Below are 19380 nucleotides of genomic sequence, written 5' to 3'. Positions count from 1 at the left end.
CATTGCTAAATGTGGCTGAGATCGGCAAAAGAAGGTAAAAGAAACAACTATGAACATTTGACATTAAGACCCCCGAAACATTACATAAAATAGCCGCCAAGACAATACATGAAACAGTAGTTTATGCCCGTAGATTAATCCACAAAAACAATCAAAAATTAATCACAGAAATAGTATTATTTATTGGCCTCCGTACCTTTTAATTATTATTATTATTATTATTATTATTAGCAACCAAAGCATCTAAAATGGTTGGATTAAAATATTTTGAAAGATATTTAAATTACATTTGAGTTTGAAATAATATGCTTTTAAATAGCAATGCACATTAAACATTAAAAGCTCCAATAAAACAACAACAAAAATCAATCCAAACCAAATTACTGGAAACATACTTTCACAGACCTAGAACATGACTAACAGAGCTCCAACGGACATGACAAGTATTTAAATTTAAAAACAAAACATTTCAGTTATAATACATATTTAAATCATTTAGACACACATGCATTCACAGGTAACTTCACACGATATACAAACACTTCAACCTAAATAGTCATTAATATCAACATCAGCAACAACTTAACATTGCTAAAAAGTGACTAACAATTAGGACTGTAAATTATAGAGACACCAGGGAATGAAACTATTCTTCAGTCTGTTCGTTTTACAGAAAGGCAGGCTGAACTGTCTTTGGTTCCTTAATGCATACGATACAGGCTGGTGATTTTAATCCGCGGTGGAGTATCTAGCTGAATACGTATATCTTGTCGCAGGTGGCACTGCCTTTTAAACAAACCGAAAGAATGCAGTATCGAGACGCCACTTCAGCGGTTGTGTGCAAAGTCTATGGAGAGTGGGGCACTGTGCGTGCAATTGCTTGCCAACGCAGTTGACCGCAGGCGCACGGATGCCACACAACATCCACAGTATCGTGCGTGGTGGTTTGAAACCTTCCCAGAATTCCTATGTTTTTATATTGTTTTTACGTGCGTTTGAAAAATTAAAAACTTGAAATAACTCGACAACCAAATAAGTCAGGAATATGAAATTTGAGAATTAGAGATAAACAAATACACTGAACAGGGCTGCAAAGATTTAAAATGTAAAACAGCTTTTTAATTTTTTTCCTAAAATGACCCCTACTGACCAAAAGGTGACCACTGGCCAAATTCTGTGAACAACGTTGTGAGGCTTGGTCCAAAGATATAACTGACCAAGTTTTACATCAATTGGGTCAAGACTGTGGGAGAAAAAGCATTTTGTAAATATTCATTAAATGACCTCTACTGACCCTTGGATGACCAGTGGCCGGATTTTACAAACATGGCTAGGTAGGGCATGTGACAAGGTTTAATTTGGTTTGTTTGAAATCGGCCAACTAGTTTAGGAGTTATGGCCATTTTTTCATTGGTCACGTGACCGTTTGCCCGAAGAAAGAAAGAAAGAAAGAAAGAAATCGGAGGATCACAGTATACCAGCGTGCTTTGCACGGCTGATATAAATCCAACAAGCCTATTTTGGGATGTTGTTGGATTCAGCATTAGCTTTTTGAGATATGGCAGACACAATAAGAAGTTCACTTTTTAGTGAGGGTAAATTCAACAGAGTTGAATGAAACCAAATCGTATCCTCCTACTGTGACTGCCATATCTCAAAATGGCTGATGGTTTGGGTGAACCATCACTTGCTTGCCTTTGCATTACTAGCTTCAATAGTTAGTGCTAACACAAGTGGCAATTTTGTGATGAAGTTCTGTGAAATATATTGGCCCTCAAAGGATGAAATTTTGAATGGACTGTGTGCCAACTACCATGCTTTCCTGACCTAAAACAAATTTTATAAAGTGTAATTAAGCGCTGTCACACGCATTCTAAGTTGCTGAAAGAAAAGACACTCTCAAGTCATTTTCACACTATCGTCTACCCTACCCGTGTTGAATTGGGTCCACAACCGGGTCCCATCCAACATGGGCAGGCAAGGCACGCCGTTCACTCTTAGAAAAGTGTGTACGTACACGGGTCAACTGTAGATTTTAGATTTTCTGCCCAGGTAGAGCCTCTCAACTCTGGTCCTGACTAGGGTTGGATTTTACCCGTGTAGAGTGCCAGACCCATGTATAAGCCGTGGTGGATTCTTGCTAGTGTGAAAGGGGTTCGGGAAATCTATGTGGTGGATCCTGTTTCAACAGGGAGATTGTAGACAGTGTGAAGGCCCTTTGATTTGTCATCTCAAAATCTGTTGTTATTTCATGTCATCCAAGTCCAGGCCATTGGTTTGTTTTGGCATCCCAAGTCACCCAATGAAACCATTTGTCCCCCCGCAGGTGCAATCTCTGAACAAGGAGTTGGTCAACCAGGGCCTGGTCACGTGGTACGAGGAAGGCATGGAGGAATCACCCATAGACGCCAGCTTCGTGTCAGAGGTAGACCAAACATCCCAGTAAAGTCAGATTAGAACCAGTATTGAGAAGTAGGTGGACTTTAAGCAAAGCCTCATATTTATTGGACTAGCTCACCTGGGGACAGTCTCGGAAGCAGCTCGGAAGAGCTACTTTTTGACAAATTAATTAATTGATGGTCGATTTCATTTTTGGAATATTACCCAGATCTGTTGCCTAATGAGAGTTAACCACTTTGGTTAGAATCACTGACAGTTCCTAATGAATTTCTTTCCAATGTATAGCTCATTTTTAAGTAGCATTTCCTGTGCTATTTTTTGAGTTTCATCCTGTGCAAAAACATATTCCTTTTCTAAATTGCTATTTTTCTAGCAATACAAAAGTTGTTCATTTTTTAGCGACACATAGACTGGGAAAAAAAAAAAAAAGGCCCATGTTAATAGTTGTTGAATCATTACTTTACAAATTTCTGTTCTTGCGGGATATGCTGGTTCCCGTTCCACGATCAGTATCAATAATGTACGAACTGGGAGCCAGTCTGTTCGCAAGGCTGATCTGTTTGTGCCCAAAATAAAAACCATTTTTCAATGGAGGGTTTTTGGTTGGAATAAAGAGTACAAGTTCGAAAATTTATCTAGAGAAACAAAAATATCTTTGTAGATGTGCATGGAAAATGTAACTTTAGAAGTGTTTATAAAATCTAAACCATACGTTGCAACTAAATTCTCATCTCTACGATTGTGTTACACGTCGCAAGACCGCATTTTTTTCTGAACAATGAGCGAGTTCAGTTTTCTTTGCCCTGAAAATGTTTTGTCTCATTCCAACTATGCTGTTTCTCTCTCTAAAAAAAAAAAAAATACTTTCTCAATAATTTTATGAAGTGAAGTGAAATTTTCAAGGTGCAGCTTTGTTCAGAAGTAATTAGATTTAGTTCAGATTTAGCGATATGTAAATAAAATATTACAAATTCAGGTCTACCGTTTTTTTTTGTAAATACATTTTGTTAAGCTTTTTTTTGTTAAGCTTTTTTTGTTGTCTTTTTTAAATTTGGTGGTTGGCTAAGATATTTTGAGGCGGGCTAAGAGATATTTTTTTATTTCAATTTAGATTGTTGTGATTCCCATTGTCCGGCCTAACAGTAAGATATGGTGCAGAAACCATACATGTAGTTAGTCAAAAAAATTTGGACTCTCAATACTGTGTATGAGAGTCCCAAAACTTAATGCAATACAAGAAAATGGACTGGCACCTGAAACAACCAGTCCAACACAGCTTTAGTACTGCATCAATCAACTGTGCCAAAAGAAACACGTGGCAAGTTAGGAACTAGTCTCTATTTACTACACATTTCTCCATAATCAGTCACCAGACTAATGACACTGAATGAAGAGGTCAGTCTTTTCAAATAGTTGGACCATGGTTGGACATGTACCAGCCTAGTCTTTAGCCTCATTTTGAAATCGCCCTCTCATGTGAAAAATATTGAAGACTGAAAAAAATTTCTCCTTCAAACTTGATTTGTGAAATACTGAGGACCTTTTCTTTGCCCAATGAAAATTTTGGCCCGGTTTAGTTTTGCACGTTTCAGAGCACTCCAGGTCCCGGTCTGACATGTAGTGTGATAAAGATTTACCTCAGAGATGCAATAATTAAATGAAATTCGAAAATACCTAAGATAGTGTATACCCCTTTCTATTGGTCGAGAGCCCATCACATGGGTGGTTTTAAATGGTTGATAAAACACCAACTGGTTTTAAACAAGTCCAGCTAGGGGCCTGGTTGCGGATTATGGCCCTCGCCTTTGTTTAAACAGGCCAAGCACATATTTATTCCTTAAAAGTCTTATCATGTGCCACATGGTAAAAACTAATTTCACAGAAAATCATGCAATTTGAGAAGTTATAAACTTCAGATTTTTTTTTTATTCCATTGTGATTACTCAAACTGGTAAATGTCCGGTCACGAATACTTAATCGTGAAGCCCTTTATTCAGTTATGAAATTCTTTTTCACTGCTTTGCAAGAATTGCGAATTTGTTAGAAAGAATAAAAAATTGTATCCTTGCTTTTGACCTATCACCTTTTTTTCTTTTCATTCCACGTAGTTAAGAACTAGAAGAACCTTATTTGTACCAAAGTTTTTGTTTCAAGTTTAAACTAAGTATTCATTGTAAGAAATGATGAAAAGGCTCCTTGGGGGAAAAAAAACCCATCTGGGATTCTGCCAAACTAAATGCTGCTTTAAGTTTTACCCATTAATTAATCACTTTCCATTTTGTTGGTTACTAAACTCGAACAATCTCCAAAATAAATATAAAACACCAAACTAAGTTTGATTAAAATAACTTTGTTAGAAAACATCTTGGAATGGTAAATTTCGAAATGGTAAAATGCATATAGAAAGGTATATTGTAACCGAAGTTGTTAAATTTACTAGATGTCTGTTTAATTTCTGCTTTCAAATGGGGTTGTCGATCTTCGAGTAAATCAGTATTTGATTATTCAAAACTACGTTTGACCGAATATTTGAAACTCGGCGGTCGAGTTTACACATGCCAGCTTCAACTGCATGCTGTACCCGTAAAAGCATTTTCAAAAAGTGTTTTTGATTTAAAGAATATGATGTCATTGACAAAAAGTAATGCATATAATACCGATAATTGCAATATTCAAGACAATTTGAAATGGAATCAAACGGGAATTGATTACCATATATGTTTGAGTACATCGTATTTTTATTTTTTGTTCAAAGGAAAGGATCACTGTCTTAGTTTCCACGGAGTGATCATGTTTGTAAAAGATTAAAAAAAACAACTTTTTGGCAAGGATTAAAGTTTTGTAGCAAAATATTCAATGTTCACACGGAATGACAAAAAAAAATGGAGTTAAAAATAACACAAATTTCTTGATATTGAATTTCAAATTCATGCACAAGCAAGGACGCAGAATCTATAATGATAGTAGATAAAGATAAGTGTTTCAATGTGTAAAAGGTCAAGCCAGATTTATTCTCTGTGTAAATCTCAATAAATGCAAAGTCGCTTTAATAGCAAAAGTAAGATGTGTTTCGTGTCATTGTTCTTATCTTGCATCTTTTGCCTGTCAGTATTTTGACACAAGAAATAATCTTTATTTAATATAGCCTGAATTTCTTCTCTAAATGTCCCCTTTCAACATAGTAATATCTGTTTAATAATTTTACTGCCCCAAAAATGTCGCCAGAGTTGTGATAACTCGAGTCCAACTTGAGGCACAATTTTGGGTGACTCGGCTCGAGTCCCTCATCAGAAGACTCGACTTGTCTCGACCGAAGGCTAATAAGACTGAGTGTGTCCCCCTCTTAAAAAGCAAAACTTTGAGAAAAATATCTATGACGTGGTGCAAAATTTATGTTCATGCCACTCTGTGAGTACAGTACGGTACTGCATGGTACATGTCACAGACTCCAATCTTGTGGTTCTGAAATGCACAAAGTATTCTGAAAACGGAATTTAAATTTAAACACATTTTTCCAATTCTCGGTTTCATCAATCATTGGCTTTGGGCGATTCTTATTGAACGCGGACTAAATTTATGCCCTCCATTTAAAATGTAAAGTGTTCAAATATTCATGACATGCATATTTTACTCGACTCGACTTGACTCGCTTTTGCCGGTGTCAGCACCCCCCCCCCCCCCCAAAATAGTTCTGGATCCGCCCTTGTGAGAAATCAGACTGATTGTTTTGAAATCTGAACATTCATATGCTCTTGTTTCCCTTGGTAAAGCATAGAGGAATACTAATGATAATATGGGGTCTTCTGTTAAATGACCTGTTTCATATTTCACTAGCTGTCAGTCAGTTTCTCTACAATGAACTCTTCCATATCTTTTTTTTTTTCTTTCCTTTTTTTCCCTCAGGGGAAACTTATTTATTCAGAAGAAACATTTCTCTTGCGTTTTACAATAAGTATAAACAAATAATACATTAATCATTACATAAAAGAGAGAATGGATCCCATTTCGCATTAAATATAGCAAGATCACCATTTGTAGTAAATATAAATTTTTCCAAGTATCGTTTTAGCTCATTCTTAAATACTAAAAGAGACGGTTTACTACCATTCATCTTCATTTTGTAAATGTGGTAACGGCATAGGAGAAGACTTAAATTAAGGGCCCCCCAGTTTTTGTTAAGTATGCCAAATAAAATCATCTCGTAATCTACAAACACGTTAATATTCAAAGTCTCCTTAATCCAATCACTAATTTGAGTCCAGAACGATAAAGAAATCTCACAAGTGCAAAATAAGTGAATCAGAGTTTCCTATTCTACATGACAGAAGGAACACAAGTCGTTCTCCCCTTTACCAATCTTTACCAAATAAGAATTGACGCCCAGGATTCTATGGACCAATCTGTATTGAAACCATCGTAATTTTGTATCACAAGTAATCGTAAAGGGCATACTGCAGAAAACCGACCATTTAGTGGCAGGGAAATTGATTTTGATGAACTCTTCCATATCTATCATCTCGCTTCTTGACATCCAGTCCTGATTCATTCCCTTTCTTTATTTGTCGGATTGCATATTCAATCTTCTGATTTCATAGCTGGTCTGTTCAGATTCCCCGGCACTGGATTTGTATTTTCAAAAAGTTACTGGATGTACTTCGGCGTCACCTGTTCATGCCCCCCCCCCCCCCCTCCCCCACGGGATCGCTTAAAACCTTGAATTCTTTCCGGCTGCGCCTTTGGAGATTAACTTTTTGGGTGACTGTTCTGGGAACTTGACAGCTCATGATCTCTTCGGAAACAATGAACTCTTTAAGCCTCTGTACTAATGACGTCACACTATCCTAGTTAGCCAGTTGGGGTCCACGGCCCACTGAGCACCACCATAGGGAAGCACACGCGTAAACATAGTGTGACAGCATAAGTGCAAGGCTTATTCGACAGGCTAAACTTTTGGAACATTACTACATATGTTTAGACAACAAAGGACTAGGAATGATTGGTTCCGGCGCCTGATGACACAGGTGATGCCGAATCTTAAACGCAGTCGAGGTTTGGAAACCCTTCAAGACTTTGTAGAGGGCGCTGTTCGCTGTTCATACTTGACAGAAGTAACTTCATGGTTCATGTGTGTCCTTTCTCTATGTGTAAACTAACTTGCACTGTTGCACAGAAAATCTTGTCAATAAAAAAAGAAATCGACATACTTGTGTAATTTAGTTTGAAAAAGAATAGAAAAGAAAACAATGTCAATTAGTAAGTATCCGAGCTATTACTAGCGACTATTTTGCAGGTGCACAAGTTCACTGATTGCGATCAATCAATCAGTCATTCACCTGTTAATTGAACTCATGTGACCTTTAAACCGCGCTATTTGCGCAATGACTCACGAGTTGCTACTGCGCATTTTATTTTCACGTTGATTATCAGTAGTGCATGTTGTCAGTGCACTGAGTGCAGCATGCAGAGATATAGATGCCCTACTGCCATTACCAGGAAATTGGCGAATCGCGTAGTGTGTGTACAGTACTACGGGGAATTCAACACGAGGAAACGGAAGAGACGTCTCTTAAAGTCCTTTTCCTTTCGAAAGATTTTCAGTTTAACAACATAATGTGAATAGTGGTTGTTTGAGGAATTATGTTATACGCTTCGATTGGCAGATAAGTGTGTCAAAATACGGCAGGATAGGAATGAACGGGATGGAATCACACGACAACGACCGAGTCACCGACATCAACGAGTTCTGCGAAGTGGAGGCGCAGAAAGCCGCGGCGACTTTCGCCCTGGCCTACCACCAGTTCATCACGGAGAACCCACCCGCGGATGACATACCCGTGGACGAGAACAGATTCGCACGGCGATTTGCCGATCACTTCATGGACCACTTCGAGACCGAGGTCCGACGGGCCTACAACACCGTCAGTCCCTCCGATCTGAGGGAAGACCAACAGAACGCCAACACTCACGACGACCCGGCCGGTAGCCCGGCGGCCAGCCCCACTGAGTCCGAGAACAACGCGAACGTCAACACCAGGCTCTTATCGTCCGACTCCGGGCCGCGGCCTGGGAACAGAAATGGGACCACAGCCATGTTCAACGGCGACCCAAACGGTCGCTATTCCAGCAACTCCAGCCTTGACGGCAACCACATCAACTCTGTCAATCAGACTCCTCCTCCGAGAAGCGAAGTCAAACTCCCCAGGAAATTTTCCTTCAGGAACATGACGGAGAATGTTACCCATGTTATCAATCGTTTCCGAAAAGCTCACCAAACCACCGGTCAGCACCACCGGGAACGCGGGATCCGGTATGCCCCAGAAGACATTGTCAGAGAGGGAATTGTGAATTTGCTAACGGGGGAAGATCATCAATGTAAACAAAAGTGGGAGCGAAGTCGACTGGTTCTGGTCAAACGACTTGAGGGCCACATGCTGGATTTTTATGCGCCGCCCAAGGTAGGTACATGTACTGTCCAAATATTGAGCAACTTCATTTGTCATGTTCATCTGGTTTTCAATGAAATTTGAACATTTTAATTCTGTCATTGCTGAAACATGTAAATAATAAGACACCGCATTAGTTGGATATGTGTACAACTGTTCAGTCTCACTCTCACTGTCCGAGTAACTTGGACCCTACAAATCGGGTCTGGCGCATGTCCCAATGTTTAAGAAAGCGATTTGTAGGGTCCAAGTTTATACTCGGACTATACAACTATGTGGTGGGGACCAAGTACTGAACATTCTCAGATCCAAGTTGTTTTGAACATATATTTGTGATGACTGACCATAATTTACTTTTTTTTTTTTAAATGTCCTTCGTTTGTGGTGTTGCTTCATGTGACAAGTTCATGTATTGAATTGAGTAAACCCCAAGTAAACATATCTGTTTATGTGCAAGCTTTTAATCGCAAGATAAATTCCGGCAGGTGTAAGTGACAGTTCTGTGACCTGTGGGACTTGGATTCAACCTTGACCTTGGGTTACAAAATCCACCAACATCCTTTATGTACAGTCCAGCTCCAGATAGTTCTGTATTTACTCAGTGATAAGACATCATGTCATATCATATTTGCATTAATCCTGCGTTACTTGTACGCACACTTGATCGGATTCAGAAAAGAGATTTATGACCAAAAACTAATCTGGTTGCGTGACTCGCACTTCCTGTAATAACTTTGTGATCCTCAAGCTGGTATTATTCACAAATTATATTTCACTATCTTGGCATTCGTTGTATTACTCTCTTTACCAAAAACTTTGTCATGCATTAATGAATCCCTCATACCGTACCTATCTCCATAAGTCTCTCAAACAAAAGACATTCTGTTTTCAAAACAAGATAGCGTTAAAGGTTTTCATCATTTCATAAGTACGTTGAACCCACCTAAGAAACTTAAGGTCTTTTCACACTGTCCCCTACCTGTGTTGAAAAAAAAGCACAGGTCCATCGAAAACTGGTAGGCAAGGAGTCGTGTTCACACTTTCAACCATGACAGCATGCGTTCATGGGTCAGCTGTAGGTTTTAGATTTTCTACCCAGGTGGAGCCTCTCAACCCAGGTCAGGAGCAGGGTTGGAGGCTACCCGTGTAGAGTGCTGGACCCAGGTAGAAACTGTGTTAAGATTCTTGATAGAGAGAAAGGGGTTCCTGAAATCTTCATGTTGGACCCGGGGCCAGACAGTGTGAAGGCCCTAAAGAGGGCAGCGCGCACTCTGGTAATGACTTGACCTTTCCCAATTGATCATAACCCATTTTATTGGAGTGATTTTTGACAAAACATTGTGACAGCACCATCTTACAGCACTTTTCAATTCTGTCAGATTCAGCAGGCATCAAGTGCATGAAGTGATGCTACCATTAGATTATGTTGGATTCAGCGTGCCTTATAGATTTCATCGTACCGGTAGCTGTTGTTAGGATATGTTGGAATCAGCCAGCATCAAACTTTGCTGTTGTCGAGTTCTTTTGGATTCAGCAGGCTTCACACTTTGCTGTTGGCTCCAGCAGGCTACAAACCTTGTTGAAGATTCTGCCGGATCCAGCACTATCTCAATCTCATTGTACATTGTACAGTAGCCCCCTCCCCCATGAAAAATGTCTCGCTTTGCCAGTGTACAGCACCACTGAGTTTCTGTTCAGAGGTGGTGTAGCGTGAATATCCGACTCCATGAAATGTGGACTCATTGGTAGTAGTGCGCACGCGTGAGTACGATACTACGCTATTTTTAGGATCGTTTGGGAAGAGTGACCTGTCACGTGCGAGGGATGAACCAATAAAAGGGAAAAAGGGGCCCGATTTTCATAGGAGTCGGATTTTCATGTGACAGTGGATTTCAGAGTCGGGTTTGTGGCAGAGTTGACCAGAGATTTAGAGCTAAAATCAAATCATTAGCAGTTAAGCATTGAGAAGGACATTTTTTTCAGGAAAATATTTTCAAATGAATAAATTTATCAGGGTTTTCTCTTCTTTAGTGTAATGACATTGGTGAAATACTTCCACCTAACAGTAGGCCTACATTGATTGCAATGTGACATACCTTACCCATATCCAGGTATGAGATGCCTCTGCTTGTGTCCTTTTTATGGTCCACTAGGCAAGGCTGGGCCCAGACAGTGATTAAAAGTTGAAAGCTTCATATTTTGACTGTTCTCAAGGCCTGTTATCATGACATAACCAGGCTGGAGAAAAGATAACAAGACACTTTTTAGAGGCCCCTGGATGAGTACAATGCTGAGGAACACTGGGTCAGTCTAGACATGCTAAATCTTTATTATGATGGCTGTCAATAAATGCCCACTTCAGAACCAAAAGGACAGAATTGTGGTTCCTTTGTAAATAATGCAAACTTGTGATTTACTATGCCACAACTTTATCAAGATTGTAAGATTGAATTAGTACGATTGGTACAGCGTGAAGAAGTTTCTTTCGTCGTACTGCCTCACTCTAGAATTTTCCACAATTCTTCATTTCCCCATTTTGTATTTTCCCGCCACCCACGTGCATGTAATGCTTCATTCCTCCGTCTTTCTTTTTTAACTGTATTTTTTGCTGAAAGTTTGATGAAATATGGAACATTGAATTGTGGAATGTTATTGGAATATTGGTGCAGTGGTGAAGAAATTCCTCAAGTTTCTTCCCGCTTACTGCCTCACTTTAGAATTCCTTGCCGGGATTCTGCATGCCCCTGTTGTATCGTGTTACTGAGGTTCCTTCTTTGTTTTTGTTTTTTAGCTGCAGTTTGTTTGAAAGTTTGATGAAAGTTTGATTTTCTAGTGACCTTGCCTACATCCTCTGTTTGAATCCACACTCTGTGGATGTGGCTTGTGTCCTCTTGTTTCGTCAACCCCTTCCATCCTCTTCAGCATTTATTGCCCAATGAAACTAATGTGTTCTGTGGTCGTTCTAAGACTTGGTGACATGCCAAGTTTAACTGCAAAATTGGTTATGATTTAGATGTGCCATTGAGATGTGAATTGCAGTTGAAAGTGATACAAACGAAGACAATCAAAAAATCAAATCAATGCACATTACCCTAAGACTGTTACTCCCCAACTAGATTATCAGTCCCATCTGCAGTTGAGGCGGTCCCAACGTTTGTACGGATTATTTCAACTTAAGTGTTACGTCTCCAACACTTAAGTTGGGATGGTCCGAACCTAAGTTCGGACCATGGTCTTGTTGGGACTTCACAAGACTACCACGTGTTATTAAACAGAGGTAATGCATGCTTGGAGTCGAACTTGCAAGTGTGGAAACAAGTGACAGATGTGTTCCAGTAGCTTCCCCAAGTTAACTCAGGCATTAAAAGGGAAAGGTTTAAAACCACAAGTTACTTTACATCCTCAAGGTCTACAAAGAGTAAATGTCAAATGTCAACCAATCGTGGATTTACAGCTTGGGTTTTTAAACATTTGACAGGGTGATGAAAAGCTTATCTAGCCATCGACAAATGCCCATTTTGGACAGAATCTACTTTGAGATTGTCTGCTTTTCCATCATTCGCCGAAATTAACGATGTTGGACTGGAGTTTGAATAAGATAAATGAATAATTCTGTTAAGACCTCAAATAGGTCTAAAGTTTCATATTTTTTTGGCCACTTAATGGACAGTACTTTAAACATAATTTGGCATGTAAATTTCTGGATCTTTCCCTCTGTCTGACTGACATTATTTCCTCAATTTACACCATAAACAAACCTGTGTGTTACTTGTATGTGTGTGATGTACTGTAATTCCTCTTCTGTCCCGCTCCCTGGGTTGGGTCTGTTGTGGCTGCCCAGGTCATGCCATAAGACCTAATCAAATTGTCACAGGGCTAACCTGGGTTGACCCAGGATTTCACCTAATTGAACGCATCCCAAGAGTGTCCAGTTTGTATGCATAATGATTTTCACACTCTGCCTGTGAAAAACTCTGATAATGCGATCCAAGTACTCACTGACAGGGTTGCATCAAATTCTTGGGGAAAGTACACCGGTACCGTACGGTAGCTCTACTTACAGAACGCTATGGGTCATTCCACCGGGTTGGGAAGCAGTGCATGTTACATCCATATATTTGGTTATATTATTAAAAGTATCAATGCACTCTGAACAATTGCTCAACGTAATACATGTATGTGTCTTAGGGTGTTTCAATACTTGAGAAAGTTTGAAATCATTTGAAAGTACTTTGAAAAAAATATGAGCAAAAATGTATTAAAACATTGACACCGTGTACAGAACGCTATAGCTTCACATACAGTACAGTAGATGCTACATGTACAATGATCCCACAATGTCCTGCAAGACATCTGTGTAGGCCCACATAAAAAGTAACATTCCCCTGTGTGCACATAAATTTACATGTAAGGCCAAAAAAAATTAATAGTTCTGCTTCCAGTCACCCTACAATGTACCTACCCTATTTTGACAGCCCCTACCCTAATTTTGGGGGGAAATATCAGGGACAAAACCTGAAACCCATCAATTACTACCTTTCACCCTTTACTACACGCAGACACCTCCATATGATTGTACACAACAAAATTGCCAAAAAAATTCCCTACCTACATGTGGTCTACATACATGTTGTACCCTATAGATTTTCAAATGCCATGTAATCGGAAGCAGAAATATATATTTTTTGGCCTAAGGTATAGGTTTACTACACACCTAAGGTTCAAATTTCACTGCGTGTAGTAAAGGGTAAAAGGTAGTAATTGATGGGTTTCAGGTTTTTTTCCATTTTTTTCGTAGAAACTTGTCACATTGCTCTTCATCAATAAAATCTTGGTGGATTACAGCAATTTTTGTTTTTACTTTACATTCTGAAGGGGGTTGGGCAGTACACTGTACCGTAGCTGTATGGAAACATGAAGGCCAGATAATCTTTTCGAAAATGTCCTGCTTGCTGACACACCTTCTGGCTAATTTTGTATTTAAAAAAAGGAGAGAAAAAGCAGAATATATCTTGTTAATTTAGGTGATGATTCAATGCGCTCAAACACAATTGACCAAATACAGTGTAAAGTTCCAAAAATGTCTGCTTGAAAAAGCCGCCACCACAAATGGGGTACTTCCTTGAAAGGATGTGTTATCTGAAAATGGAACCATGTTCACAATGTGCTGTATTGATTTAGTTGGAAAAGGGGAATACTTTTTGGCATTGCACAAAAGCAAACAAAATGTTCCCCATTAGATATGATTGCATGTTCAGTTTCATTAACGTGGCGTAATCTTCAGGAAGTGCAGTGAAATTTGAACCAGGTCACATTAGGCCCCCCCAAAAAATAGTTCTGCTTCCGATTACATGGCATTTGAAAATAGGGTAGGTAGGTAGGGAAATAATTTTTTTTTGCCAATTTTTTTTTGTGTACGATCATATGGAGGCGTCTGCGTGTAGTCAAGGTTAAAAGGTAGAAATTGATGGTTTTGGGTGTGTTATTCTCATTTTTGCAATAAAAAAATTAGGGTAGGTGCTGTCAGAATAGGGTAGGTAGGGAAACCGGAAGCAGAACTATTATTTTTTTTGGCCTTAGTCACATGTATTTGTACTACACGTACATGTATACGTATAAAGGGCCTGAGCCTTGAATGAGACATGAATACATCAGTGCCTGATCACTACATGAATGTATACAAAGTACAATATGTAGGCTGTACTTGTTTAGGACTAGTCGCCACTCGTCTTTGGCGACTACTATTTGTAGTTGTACCTCCATTTTTTTAATACCGTAGTTGGCTGGTCGAGGTGCTGTGACTACATGTACATGTACATGTAGCTAGTAGCTACTGGGACTAGCTCTTTGGGACATTCATGGAAGAGTGATGTACACATGTACCGGTACATCTCCATGCATTCATGTACATGTATCTATTCATACATTTTGGAATTTCCATAATGTTCATTTGAATGGACGTTTCAGCAAACAAAAGTGCTCGGTAATCCATTTGTAGATGTATAGAGCAAAATGTAGTGCTCCCTTAATCAGAATAATTTAACAAAATCTAAACATTGCAAACTTGTATTGATCACACGACTAACCGACTAGTGAATTTTACTAACACGATACATTTGTATTGTATGCATAGTTTACCCAGATTAAACTTGCTTATTCTAAATATGTATTTAAGCACTTGCTGTTCGTATTGGGAAAAAATTCTGTTTTTTGGGGGGCCAAACTTAAGTCTATTTTTGCAAAGGATTTAAAGGGAAAATACAACATTTGCAAACATCAAAAAATAAAACTACCAAAACATTTTGAAATACCTTGCTGGACAGTTAGTGAATGATAGTGTAAAGCATCCTGTAAAATCATGGCACCTGGTATACTGTCATTTTCAAGAAAAATGGTATTTTTGTATCAATTTCCAACGCTGGTCGGCCGACCAGCGTTGGAAAACACTGGCTTTTTTTCAAATACTGGCCCTAATTGACCATCGCACTTGTTTGCAATAGATTTAACACACCTATGAACGGGTACAAGCCAGCTAGACTGGTTCCCTGACCTTACAATTCCGCATTGTATGTAAACTGCTCTGTTTCTTCTTATATGGAGTCAGGGAACCAGACTACAGGAAAATGATTGTTTTTCTTGGTTTTTATAGCATTTTCGAACCCAAAACCTCAAAAAAGTCAGTGTAACTATATTTGCTATATATTTCCAACCCCCCAATTCCATCCATTTCTGAAAATTACAGCAAAAGCAAATGATGTATATTCCCTTTAATTTATATACCAAAATTAAATTTTCGTCAAGGCCATGTTTAATTATCTGTTAATTCAGTTTGGGCTGCTTGGACAAAAATAGTAAACTAAAAACCTGGGTACATACAGTACAAATGTACGTGTGCATAAATTAAGGTGCTGTCTGCCCCACAACATCTCCCTTTATTAGATTTGTATCTGGTTATTCTAATTGAACATGTCGCTGCCAATTAGACTGTACATCAAGCCTGGATACGTCTGTTGACAGACTGTATAGCCGTGATTGGAGAACTGGTAGACGGACCGTGGAGTGCCCTGTCAATTTTACCTAAAAAATATTACATCAGCGTAACAGTTCTTTCTAATGACATAGATTACTGTGTCAATATTTTTCCCCCAAGGCACAGTTGGTTAATGAGGTTTATGCTAAATTAGATTTGACAAAGTCTCCTCTTTGAAATAGTCCTAAAATTAAACTCCTGTCTATATTTTGTACAAATAACAGTTTATTATTGACTCTAATTTTACATTTCATTCTAAGATGTAAACCCTTTCCTTTCCTCTTAGCTTTCTTTTTAGAATTTAAATATCAAACACACAAGTGTGTTAAACTACCTTAATTTGTATTTTGTTTTTCAAATACATGTACATGGCTAAAAATATTAATTTCAACTGTTAATTTCTGAACCCTATTACTTGTACAGAAACTATACAATAGGAATAGAATAGAATAGAACATAGAATAGGCTTGTGCGGTAATGGATTATGAGAGTCCATGTACCGGTATCTATGATGTACATGTACAGTGTATGTACCAGGCCGTCACAAACATATATTTTGGTACATGCCATCACATATTTTTCTAGGGAAACTGCAAACAGGCAGGATGGGCAGGGCTGCGTTTTGGCGGTCATAACCAAGAATTGGTTCGGTGGTTTCTCTTTGGTTAATTGTGTTGGGGATTTGAGTACTACATGATCACGTGTAAATCTAACCCAATTACAATTGCTGAAGAAATTCACCGACAAGAAACCACCGAACCAATTCTTGGTTATGACCGCCAAAACGCACCCCAGAACTAAAGGCCATACTGGATGACTACGGTAGTAAGCACAATTTTCATCTTATCTGGATACCATGACCACAAGGACCATATCTGGATACCATGACCACATGACCATATAGTGTGATTGTACAGATCTGACCAAGTTTCTGTCACCTTTTTTAAAAGGGCTTTTCCACACAACTGTCCACTCAAGAGGGAAAAATCACTGAACTGTAATTCCACGCCGAGGTTAATTTTCAGTGTTTCCGTATTATGAGATCATTCGATATTGTGCGGTATCAAAAAAATTATTGTCACTACATTGTACATGGTAGAAATATAGTCCAAGCATAGAAAATAATATTCATTACATTTTCAATACAGTGCACAACGATTTAACATGGATTTTTATCAATTTATATTTGTTGTAACAGTTTGAGGAAGTAAGAAAAATAAAGTACACAATGAATGTGGCGCATTGACTCATTGCGACAGTCGGCATAGGAGTGACATACATACATGACGTAAACCGGTGGTTTTTCATATGAAAGAGTGATGCTTGTCAGGAAATGAAGCCTGACACTTTTCCTTTTCTTGCCGTACATGTACACAAATGTCGGCGCATCGTTCATGCAGAATTGTGACATGTATACCGGTACATGTACATATGTAGTGTACACCAACACTCAGCTTTGTTTACACTTTTTAAAAAGTTTGCCCATTTCATTGCTTTTGAGACAACAGATTATTTGAAAGATTTTTACCTGCACAATATGTGTGCTACCCTCTGCCAAAATCTGTCAGAAAATGCAACAATATTCCAGTATACAGAGCAACATAGTCTCAAGACCAAAATTGTTTTTTTGTTCTCGTTCATGTCATTGTGCTTGCTGTTGAACTGAAGTTGAGCAATGGAAAACAACAAAAAACTTCTTCTTCTCGGGTCACTATACCACACCCGTCCAGTGCAGGACGCAGGATCTAGCCCGGGGGTTGAACCCTTCCAGATCTTCACAGAAACAAAAACTTACCTTGCATGTTTCTCTTTAGTTTTTGTGCACCCAAACCAGAATTGGGGGACGGAATCTGCCCCCCCCCCCTTCAACTTTTTCCACGATAGCCTTGATTTTTTTTTTCCGCGGCCCGAGCTGTTATGACTTTTTAGCCTCGAGCCTTGCGCATCTTTTGATACAAAAACATAAAAATCAGACCACAGGCCTGTTGCCGCGCAGCGAAAAACTTTCTGGCGCTATGCGCCATGAAAACTGAACTTTCCCATATATACATGTATGTCGTGTACACAGAGCACAATACCATTCGTACATGTACATGTACATATGAATAACTAATTAGCCATAATTCCAAAACCCTTTGACCTATAGTCATGAAATTTCTTGGGTATGTTTATGATGAGTTGCTCTATGCATGAACCGAGTTTCAACATTTTTCGTCACTCGATGGCCGAGATCTTAGGGGGGGGGGGGCGGAATCCCCCCCCTCCCCAGGCTGAGAGATGGTCAAAATAACCCGGCCCTTTTAGTGTTAAAGGGAATTTTTATAGCAAATATCGTTACACTGACTTTTTTGAAGTTTTGTGTTTGTAGATGTTGGAAAAACCAAGAAAAGCAATCATGTTCTTGTAGTCTGGTTCCCTGACCCCACTTAAGATGAAACAGAGCAATTTATAGACGTCAGGGAATTATAAGATGAAACAGAGCAATTTATAGACGTCGGGGAATTGTAAGGTCAGGGAACCAGTATAGCTGGCTTGTTTTGTTGTTCTATGTTTGCAAGAGTTCATATCGGTATTCCCTTTAAAACTCAATCAATTTAACGAGAATTACAGAATTAAATTGCTCAGTCGCCGCTTGTGTACCGTTTCAAGATTTCGTAAGATTATTTTCTTCATTTTTTGGTCCTAAAAACAACAGCAGGGATGTTTTTTACAGCTGCAAGGTAGTCTATCATACTTTTTGAAAACTATGACATAATGAGATGTGTATATTATTTATGATTTAAATGTGTCTGTGCATTAATTTAATGAAGATTCACAGTCAAATATCCCGTATTTAGGTCAGAATTTGTTGTGGTACAACATGTACGTGCAGAAATTCATGGCACACTCATCCACATCCATGTAGTAGTAAGACTGTTATGTGGGCCAAGCGTTCACTCAACTTCACTGACAGATTGCCAACTGTTTGTGCCAAAGTCTAAATATTTGGAGATTATCTTAGACTAAATAAAACGTTCATGTCCATGTATCTGCTGGGAATTTTGAGGTCAAACAATTCGGCAAGGTCTTCTTATTGTTTAGTTCTGCATCTAGACTTAACAATGCTCTCAATCTTAAAAGATGATTTTGGTTTTTTTTATCCTGTTTTGCAATATGAGGGCGTTTACATGTTAGTATGCATTTGGATCAATTTGTAGTTGTTTACTTACATAATTTCCAAAATTCTTGGCAAGATATTAAGAAAACAATACATGCTGTGTTGAAAATTCTTACATGTACAACTTTACATGTATGTGGTTATTTTGTCGAAGTCAAAAAAGAGAAAAATTGGAAAAGTCTATGCTTTGCTACAGGTTATACACCTCTAGTGTTTTAATGGCATTGTACATGTAGTTACAAGTAATTATTTTCTATAAAAAGGCTTGACCTCACCAGGGCAGCTAGCGTGTGTTCGTGACGAACCATGATGACACGATGTGACCAGGGCAGTCATATCATGTACAAGTA

At 38.7% G+C, this 19380-nt stretch overlaps 2 protein-coding genes across 3 annotated transcripts in view; both read left to right on the top strand.

The window, feature by feature from the left end:
• Positions 1-5462, top strand: part of LOC119730160 (A-kinase anchor protein 1, mitochondrial-like) — a 38601-nt gene extending 33139 nt beyond the window's left edge. For both annotated transcript variants that reach the window (XM_038202941.1, XM_038202942.1), the window contains exon 9: positions 2327-5462. In XM_038202941.1, coding sequence (XP_038058869.1) covers positions 2327-2446 — 120 coding nt within the window. In that variant the 3' untranslated portion in view covers positions 2447-5462. The remainder of the gene's footprint in view (positions 1-2326) is intronic.
• Positions 5463-7525: 2063 nt separating this feature from the next.
• LOC119730511 (SH2B adapter protein 1-like) overlaps positions 7526-19380 on the top strand; it is a 36142-nt gene continuing 24287 nt past the window's right edge. Inside the window, exon 1 of the mRNA XM_038203477.1 lies at positions 7526-8855. Within this exon, the coding sequence (XP_038059405.1) occupies positions 8091-8855 (765 nt within the window). The 5' untranslated portion in view covers positions 7526-8090. The remainder of the gene's footprint in view (positions 8856-19380) is intronic.

This window comes from Patiria miniata, unplaced genomic scaffold, assembly GCF_015706575.1.
Source record: "Patiria miniata isolate m_02_andy unplaced genomic scaffold, ASM1570657v1 HiC_scaffold_22, whole genome shotgun sequence".
In the NCBI taxonomy this organism is placed as follows: Eukaryota; Metazoa; Echinodermata; class Asteroidea; order Valvatida; family Asterinidae; genus Patiria; species Patiria miniata.
This window is presented reverse-complemented; position numbering and strand designations above follow the sequence as displayed.